The sequence below is a fragment of the Calliphora vicina genome, chromosome 2 (assembly GCF_958450345.1).
Source record: "Calliphora vicina chromosome 2, idCalVici1.1, whole genome shotgun sequence".
NCBI classification, from domain to species: domain Eukaryota; kingdom Metazoa; phylum Arthropoda; class Insecta; order Diptera; family Calliphoridae; genus Calliphora; species Calliphora vicina.
This window is the reverse complement of record NC_088781.1, coordinates 59,685,631-59,695,534: the sequence shown is the minus strand read 5'-3', so window position 1 is coordinate 59,695,534 and position 9,904 is coordinate 59,685,631. Positions and strand designations below refer to the sequence as shown.

Sequence of the window (9,904 nt, the reverse complement as noted above, 5' to 3'; positions counted from 1 at the left end):
TAAACTTTCTTCATTTTGTTGTTATTTTAAGTGTTTGACATTATGTTTGCTGGGTAGCTCTCTCACCAAATATCTTCATTTTTATTTTTGAACATCACTGCATTAAATGACGTTTGTTGTCAAGACAAAGTTATATGTGCAAAAGCACTAACAATTATCTTGAAATTTATCAGAAATAGACACAGAAAATTGTTTCAACCATAGAGAACATAGAGCGGAAACTAGAAAAAAACTCAAACAAAAATATTACTCAAAATAATCACACATACGAGTGTTGTTTTTGTTTTCACATAGTTTTTTCTATTAATACATTCTCACCACTTAGGTTTTTGACAACTGAGTTAGGTCTTTGACAGGAGAGTTTCCGCTCTATGTCTATTCTCTATGGTTTCAACTCAGATTTGAAGTCCCTGTCCTGTGCCATCTTTGTTTAGTGGTAACGGTACTTTCAGTTATTTCGGTAAGAGTATCTTAGCGGTAGCTTAGTGGCCTGACTTTAATTAATAAAGTTTATAAAAATTAAGTGATATGGTGGTATTATATTTCATTTTAAATTTTGAGTATTTCAATAAACTAAATTATTGAAATCAACATTTTGTATTTTTATTATGTTTAGAATAATAATACGATTTTATCGGTAACGGTATCCAACCTAGTTCATCATGCATCTCTGGTATGCCATTTTTACATTTTATTACTTATATATGCAACCCTGTTTAGAAAATTGTTTATACCTACACTGAACGTACTGAACGAAATCATATTGATAGAAAAAATAACAACACGTGCAGTAGTAAAGAATATAAAAGTACAATTTTTATATTTTTTTTAAACGTCGTGTAAAAGATATAATTTAAATATATTTTAGCTTAAAACATGAAAACTAAACAAGTAAAACAGAAAAAAGTCATTGAACCAGATAGTGATTCCAGTTTTGAAGAGGAAGATGATAAACAAGGCGAAGTCATGTTAACAGATTCAGACAATGACGATAAAGAGGTAAATGGTGAAGTTGGTCCTGTTACCGATAGCTCTGATGATGATGAAGAAATGGATGATGAAAAGCCAACAACCAGTAAAAATGCTAGAAAAATGTCATCCAAAGATAAAATGAATTTAGATTTAGAAGATGACTCTAGCGACAATGCTGAAGTTGATGGGGATGATGATGAAGATGACGACGATGATGATGATGATAAAGAACCTCAAGTGAGAATGCCTGTTATAAATCCCTTAAGTTTCATGCGTAATAAGGAACAAAGGACGGCTCTGTTTCGTAAAATGAAAAAGGAAAAGCATAAAAAGAAAATGCAAGAACGTAGAGCCAGACGCAAAGCAGGTGTACCAATCAATCCCGGCCATACTATTGAAAGTTTAAGAGAAAAAGATCAGACCACAGTCGAAAATTTGGATGATTCAGATAATGAGGAATTACGCAAAGAGTTGCAATTGGATGATTTCAGCTCATATTTCGAAAGATCCTATGAACCCAAAGTTCTTATAACTTTTGCCGATAATCCGGTGACAAAAACCCGTAAGTTTGGTTTGGAATTGGGACGTATATTCCCCAATGCTTTGGTGAAAATTCGCAACAAGTCATCCGTTAAGAAAATTTGTAAATCAGCTGTCCGCGAAGAATACACCGATGTTGTTATTATCAATGAGGATAGACGTAAGCCTAATGGTTTACTGGTTATACATTTGCCCAACGGTCCTACTGCTCTGTTCAAAGTATCGAATGTAAAGTTAACATCAGATATGAAGAGAGATCACAAGGAAATCACCAAACATCGTCCCGAAGTTATACTTAACAATTTTACAACACGCCTAGGTCTGACAGTGGGTCGTATGTTGGGTGCTCTATTTCATCATGATCCTGAGTTCAAAGGACGTCGTGCTGTTACTTTCCACAATCAACGTGATTACATATTCTTCCGTCATCATCGATATGAATTCACCAAGGAAGGAAAACGTGTCAAATTGCGTGAATTAGGTCCCCGTTTCACCTTGAAGCTGCGCTCTCTTCAAGAAGGTACCTTTGACAGCAAAACTGGTGATTATTCCTGGATTATAACAAACAAGCGACATGCTCTGGAAGCTTCCAGACGTCGCTTCCATTTGTAGTTGTTTATTGGAAAATATAATACAATTTCTTTTGTTTTTAAGTTTCAACAATGTAATTTTTAAATACATTATTTTAAAATTTTGTAAAAAGAATATTAGTTGTATTTATTTATGGAGGATTTAGAAAAAAAAAATACTGATATTCAGGTATGTGATTGAAATCGATTTTGAAAACGAGTCGTTTTGAAAAGGTTTTGATGAATTTATTACTTGCGTATAAATAATCACAAATACGAGTTGTTTTTATTTTCACGTAGTTTTTTTACCAATACATTCTCGACACTTCGGTTATTAACAACTATGTTAGGTCTTTGACAGGAGAGTTCCCGCTCTATATATTCTATGGTTGAAAATTTAAATTTGTAAATTTTTTATCAGATTTGTTGACTAAATTATTTAAAATTACTAACTTCAGTTCATGATGAAAAAAGATTTATAGGAAATGTACTATAAATCTTTTTTTACCTGAAATGCAAAAGTGCATAACCAAAAAAATAAAAATTGCGTTTGTCCCCATTTACACAGATTTTTCTTGCATGAAAGTTTATTGGCAAGAGGAATAGAAAAGGGTACACACTCTGATGTACATGCAATTCGTTTTCAGCCCAATTATGAATAAAAAATTCCGCGGGAGTTTTTTCCCATTGAATTTGAATAGGAAAAATGAGAAAAGGGGAAAAACTCCCGGGGAATTTTTATTCATAATTGGGCTGTTTATGTTTTCGTTCGTAATATATTAATACTCACAAACATGTATAAAAAATAACAAGTAAGAAAGCATGGTCGGTCAAGCCCAACCATATAATACCCTACACCAAGTAAATGAGCAAAAACATTTTTCATTTAAAATATCAATAACTAGCTGAACCTGGTCCGCGTTGCTAGCCCTTACAATAATTCTGTTTTATATTACATCTCGATTTGAATATACAGTGTCGGACAAAAAAAGCACGGACTTCCCCGACCTAACATTGAGGTGGTCATTTGACAAAGTTGTTGCAGATATCTATAAGTACAGTGGCACGATATGCCCTTAAAAAAAGAAACGGATGTATTTAATTCAAATGGGATATTATATTTATGAATTCATCTTAAGGACAAGGGATATACGTTTCTTTTTTTATTTACTCGGGAGCAAACCACATACAAAACATGAATTTTCCAAATGTAAGCCAGCAATAGTCAACGATTGGCCTTATGCTTTGTCGTTGGAAATCTTTGGTATGCGTGAAATCATTACGTCTTCGCATTTTAATCTGCCACCGATGATTGTTGCCTCAATTAAATTTGGTGAACATTTTTTGGTGGTCAATCGTGTTCCGTTGCATAATTTTGGCGCGTTTATGTTGCGGAGAAACATTATCTGTGATCCAACCTTCAATGTTTCAGTAGCATAATTGAGGCTTGTTCTTCGTTCATTACTGTGTCAATCGATTTGTATTTCATTGTTTCACCAGTCAGTTTCAATTAATTTGCTCATTGAGCTTGTTGACATCATATTTTTTTGGTACCAAAATTGCACGTTCCCACATCCAATCCGAATTTTTGTAGTTGGTTGTAAGACTTGTGAATACCTTGTCGACAACGGATTGAATATTCATTTGCATTTGGCAGAAGTTCGGCGGGAATGAAATCTGATTTGTCGACGTTGTTTACTATATTAGTACTTTCGGAAATTTTGTTTATCATTGGTTGATAATATAAAAGCACTTTTATAGTACAATGTTAACAGCGGCCTACTTGTTTTATCGAACGATATGAAAATTTGGTATGTACCGGACATGTTACACCAAATCATTCGTTTCAGAGTACACCACAAGAATGAAAAAAAGCATTTATTTCTCGAATGAAAAAATAAAAATAATTTTTTGGCAAATTTTTTTTTATTTGCCAAAGTTTGGCCACAATTACTGACCTTGAAATCATTAGGTATAGTGTCATGAGCGGTATAGTGTAAAAATTTGATTTTACCACGCCCCTCCGCCCACAGACCGAAAATGAAATGAATATTCACTGAAAATTTTATAAAAATCGGTCCAGCCATATCTCCGGAACCACTATGCCAACCAGTAAAAATGCTAGAAAAATGTCATCCAAAGATAAAATGAATTTAGATTTAGAAGATGACTCTAGCGACAATGCTGAAGTTGATGGGGATGATGATGAAGATGACGACGATGATGATGATGATAAAGAACCTCAAGTGAGAATGCCTGTTATAAATCCCTTAAGTTTCATGCGTAATAAGGAACAAAGGACGGCTCTGTTTCGTAAAATGAAAAAGGAAAAGCATAAAAAGAAAATGCAAGAACGTAGAGCCAGACGCAAAGCAGGTGTACCAATCAATCCCGGCCATACTATTGAAAGTTTAAGAGAAAAAGATCAGACCACAGTCGAAAATTTGGATGATTCAGATAATGAGGAATTACGCAAAGAGTTGCAATTGGATGATTTCAGCTCATATTTCGAAAGATCCTATGAACCCAAAGTTCTTATAACTTTTGCCGATAATCCGGTGACAAAAACCCGTAAGTTTGGTTTGGAATTGGGACGTATATTCCCCAATGCTTTGGTGAAAATTCGCAACAAGTCATCCGTTAAGAAAATTTGTAAATCAGCTGTCCGCGAAGAATACACCGATGTTGTTATTATCAATGAGGATAGACGTAAGCCTAATGGTTTACTGGTTATACATTTGCCCAACGGTCCTACTGCTCTGTTCAAAGTATCGAATGTAAAGTTAACATCAGATATGAAGAGAGATCACAAGGAAATCACCAAACATCGTCCCGAAGTTATACTTAACAATTTTACAACACGCCTAGGTCTGACAGTGGGTCGTATGTTGGGTGCTCTATTTCATCATGATCCTGAGTTCAAAGGACGTCGTGCTGTTACTTTCCACAATCAACGTGATTACATATTCTTCCGTCATCATCGATATGAATTCACCAAGGAAGGAAAACGTGTCAAATTGCGTGAATTAGGTCCCCGTTTCACCTTGAAGCTGCGCTCTCTTCAAGAAGGTACCTTTGACAGCAAAACTGGTGATTATTCCTGGATTATAACAAACAAGCGACATGCTCTGGAAGCTTCCAGACGTCGCTTCCATTTGTAGTTGTTTATTGGAAAATATAATACAATTTCTTTTGTTTTTAAGTTTCAACAATGTAATTTTTAAATACATTATTTTAAAATTTTGTAAAAAGAATATTAGTTGTATTTATTTATGGAGGATTTAGAAAAAAAAAATACTGATATTCAGGTATGTGATTGAAATCGATTTTGAAAACGAGTCGTTTTGAAAAGGTTTTGATGAATTTATTACTTGCGTATAAATAATCACAAATACGAGTTGTTTTTATTTTCACGTAGTTTTTTTACCAATACATTCTCGACACTTCGGTTATTAACAACTATGTTAGGTCTTTGACAGGAGAGTTCCCGCTCTATATATTCTATGGTTGAAAATTTAAATTTGTAAATTTTTTATCAGATTTGTTGACTAAATTATTTAAAATTACTAACTTCAGTTCATGATGAAAAAAGATTTATAGGAAATGTACTATAAATCTTTTTTTACCTGAAATGCAAAAGTGCATAACCAAAAAAATAAAAATTGCGTTTGTCCCCATTTACACAGATTTTTCTTGCATGAAAGTTTATTGGCAAGAGGAATAGAAAAGGGTACACACTCTGATGTACATGCAATTCGTTTTCAGCCCAATTATGAATAAAAAATTCCGCGGGAGTTTTTTCCCATTGAATTTGAATAGGAAAAATGAGAAAAGGGGAAAAACTCCCGGGGAATTTTTATTCATAATTGGGCTGTTTATGTTTTCGTTCGTAATATATTAATACTCACAAACATGTATAAAAAATAACAAGTAAGAAAGCATGGTCGGTCAAGCCCAACCATATAATACCCTACACCAAGTAAATGAGCAAAAACATTTTTCATTTAAAATATCAATAACTAGCTGAACCTGGTCCGCGTTGCTAGCCCTTACAATAATTCTGTTTTATATTACATCTCGATTTGAATATACAGTGTCGGACAAAAAAAGCACGGACTTCCCCGACCTAACATTGAGGTGGTCATTTGACAAAGTTGTTGCAGATATCTATAAGTACAGTGGCACGATATGCCCTTAAAAAAAGAAACGGATGTATTTAATTCAAATGGGATATTATATTTATGAATTCATCTTAAGGACAAGGGATATACGTTTCTTTTTTTATTTACTCGGGAGCAAACCACATACAAAACATGAATTTTCCAAATGTAAGCCAGCAATAGTCAACGATTGGCCTTATGCTTTGTCGTTGGAAATCTTTGGTATGCGTGAAATCATTACGTCTTCGCATTTTAATCTGCCACCGATGATTGTTGCCTCAATTAAATTTGGTGAACATTTTTTGGTGGTCAATCGTGTTCCGTTGCATAATTTTGGCGCGTTTATGTTGCGGAGAAACATTATCTGTGATCCAACCTTCAATGTTTCAGTAGCATAATTGAGGCTTGTTCTTCGTTCATTACTGTGTCAATCGATTTGTATTTCATTGTTTCACCAGTCAGTTTCAATTAATTTGCTCATTGAGCTTGTTGACATCATATTTTTTTGGTACCAAAATTGCACGTTCCCACATCCAATCCGAATTTTTGTAGTTGGTTGTAAGACTTGTGAATACCTTGTCGACAACGGATTGAATATTCATTTGCATTTGGCAGAAGTTCGGCGGGAATGAAATCTGATTTGTCGACGTTGTTTACTATATTAGTACTTTCGGAAATTTTGTTTATCATTGGTTGATAATATAAAAGCACTTTTATAGTACAATGTTAACAGCGGCCTACTTGTTTTATCGAACGATATGAAAATTTGGTATGTACCGGACATGTTACACCAAATCATTCGTTTCAGAGTACACCACAAGAATGAAAAAAAGCATTTATTTCTCGAATGAAAAAATAAAAATAATTTTTTGGCAAATTTTTTTTTATTTGCCAAAGTTTGGCCACAATTACTGACCTTGAAATCATTAGGTATAGTGTCATGAGCGGTATAGTGTAAAAATTTGATTTTACCACGCCCCTCCGCCCACAGACCGAAAATGAAATGAATATTCACTGAAAATTTTATAAAAATCGGTCCAGCCATATCTCCGGAACCACTATGCCGATGCAAACTTCACATAAACCATCTACAGACCATCCCCAACGTACCCTGAAATTTTGGTTGAAATCGGTCGACCCGTTTTCGCAGTTAGTGGTGACATCAAAATGTACACTTCTTTTTATATATAAGATTTATATTCGTGAGTGATTTTCAGAAGTGGGCTTTATATGGGTGCTATGACCAATTATGGACCGATCATCTTGAAATTAGGTCGTGTGATTTATGTCTTAATGAAAGTTATTTATGTTGAATTTTGTGTATATACCAACATTTTTAGGAGATTTACCTGGCGTTTACACATGCAGGTAACAGTGCAAGTAATTGAACACATTTATACGTTTGCACTAACACAATCCCTATGCATGTGTAAATTTACTCAATTGTGTTAGTGCAAAAGTATGTATGAGTTGAGTTTTTGCAACTGTTACTTGCATGTGTAAACGCTAGGTTATGCACGTTTAAGTGATTTTCGGAAGCGGTTATATGTATATGGGAGCTATGACTAATTATGGACCGATCGTAACAAAATTTGGTGACATGAATTGTGTAAATTTGTGTAGCTACATATATAAATTAAACATTTATGACCGATAAAGTCCAATTTCGAGAGGACATTTATATGGGGCTAGGTGAAATAATGGTCCGATTTCATCCAGTTTCAATAGGCTTCGTCCTTGGGCCAAAAAAATGATATGTACCAAATTTGATCAAAGTACTCTGCGCACAAGGTTTACATGGACAGCCAGCCAGACGGACGTCGTTTAATCGACTCAGAAAGTGATTTTAAGTCAATCGGTATACTTTAAGGTGGGTGTTAGACCCACTATGGTGGTGTAGGGTATAAAAATCTTTGCTTGTAAACGCGAATGCAAGTTTAAAGAAGAAAAATAAAACTTTATGCGAGAAAAATCTTACTGTGTAAATGGGGACTTTTCAATGGATATTGGTACAACGCATCGAGGAACACGTCCTCACAAATTTCAAGCTTTCTATTTTTAAAAATAACGACTTTATTAAAGATAGGAAATCATATTTGTAACTACAACACTTTTCATTTTATTAAGTTTTTTGTCTCACCTGTAAAATTTTAAAAAAGATGAAAGGCCCTTTTGCATTTAGGTGACGATTTGAAAAGTTTCAGATTAGGTCGAAATTAGGTTCTGTCGGATTCCACTGATTATTTTTATAAAAATAATGGACTAAGAAGTTGAACATTTCATAACAAATTATATTTGACAAAAATGGATAAGATTTACAAATTTATTTCAGAGTACATATTTAAATATTATTTGTTTGCACTATTTATTAACAACATTTTAGTCAAGTATTAAATTAAAATAAATTTCCAATATTTTACCTATTTGCGAATACTATTACCAACTAGCTCTGTAACGGCTGTTTTGAGCTCATTTATAGCCTTCAATTTCTTAAATAAATCATCTACACGGACATTTATATTTTGCAATCTCTGTCCATTCTGTTCAAAATGATTCTTGGCAGTTTTTAAGCGCTTATGTATCTCCGCTATAGTTAAAAGTTCACAATTTGGCAGATCATCATCTGAGCTCAAAATCACCGAAAGTAAGGCTGCATTCTCTTCGTTAAATTTGAATTTATGTTGAATAGTATTTTGATCTTTGAAGCTAGTAATTAAGATTTGATCATTTGAATTTACACTTTCGGCAACAAAGTTTGTTTCATGCAAAGAGCCTCCTTGTGTCAAAAGTATTTCTATAGCTGCTTCATTAAAGGGAAAACTAAGATTTTTGATTTGTTTTACCACAACAAATCCGTTTTCAGTACGTTGAAAACATGGATGCAGATCCAATAAATTGAGCAAGTGCAACTCATTATCAGTTAAATTATAATCGTTAATATTAGCTAATACACGCAGTAAAAAGCGGTAGCAGAGTTCTTCTGGGCTATAGTCAATGTATTTGTCATTTTCGAAATTATCAGTGTAAAAATTCAGCCAAGTCCGGCAACTGCTTATAAACATTAAACGTTTGTAATTAAGAGCGTACGTTATTTGAGCCCAATCCAAGTCAGTGGAATCCGGCAAAATTATATGGTTTACATGGGAATTGTTGGTGTTTTCAATTGGTGATGAATCCTCCATGATTTAAATGTTGATTAAATGCAAATATAAGCAAGCTGTTCACACAATTTTTTTTCGCACTTATACAAAGAACTATTTATTATGATCCAGTCACCCCTTAGGACTATAGATTAGGTGAAGATTTTTTCGTGACAAACAAAAATATTTTAAAATTTCTAGAATCATCGTCACTTTAGTTTCGGTTTATCCTAACATAGATACATATTTTACATAGATATACTATGGAGATTATCAACTTACATTGTATGTCCTTTCCATTAGTTGATGAGTATCAGTTACTGTAGAATATTCAAACTTTGTAAAAATGCTCCTTTTTGAAAAATTTTTGTTGCGCATAGGAAACAATTAATTTTGTTAAACTACAACACCGCCACTACTGCTCTAATCCTGTAAATTGTCATTAAAAACATAAACTGAAGGAATTTACTTTTAATCTAGAACTTTTTGAAAAAGAACTAAAATTGTATTTTTCTTAAAAATT

At 33.5% G+C, this 9,904-nt stretch overlaps 3 protein-coding genes across 3 annotated transcripts; 2 read left to right on the top strand and 1 right to left on the bottom strand.

The window, feature by feature from the left end:
• The first annotated feature begins 797 nt into the window (after positions 1-797).
• Positions 798-2,217, top strand: LOC135951676 (probable ribosome production factor 1). The gene has a single exon (XM_065501360.1). It carries the CDS (start codon positions 877-879, stop codon positions 2,122-2,124), a length of 1,248 nt encoding a protein of 415 aa, XP_065357432.1. The 5' UTR covers positions 798-876; the 3' UTR covers positions 2,125-2,217.
• Positions 2,218-4,201: 1,984 nt separating this feature from the next.
• On the top strand, positions 4,202-5,335 carry LOC135951772 (probable ribosome production factor 1). Its single transcript, XM_065501490.1, has one exon. It carries the CDS (start codon positions 4,211-4,213, stop codon positions 5,240-5,242), a length of 1,032 nt encoding a protein of 343 aa, XP_065357562.1. The 5' UTR covers positions 4,202-4,210; the 3' UTR covers positions 5,243-5,335.
• Positions 5,336-8,661: 3,326 nt separating this feature from the next.
• On the bottom strand, positions 8,662-9,558 carry LOC135950503 (uncharacterized). The gene has a single exon (XM_065500039.1). It carries the CDS (start codon positions 9,421-9,423, stop codon positions 8,662-8,664), a length of 762 nt encoding a protein of 253 aa, XP_065356111.1. The 5' UTR covers positions 9,424-9,558.
• Between the last annotated feature and the right edge of the window lie 346 nt (positions 9,559-9,904).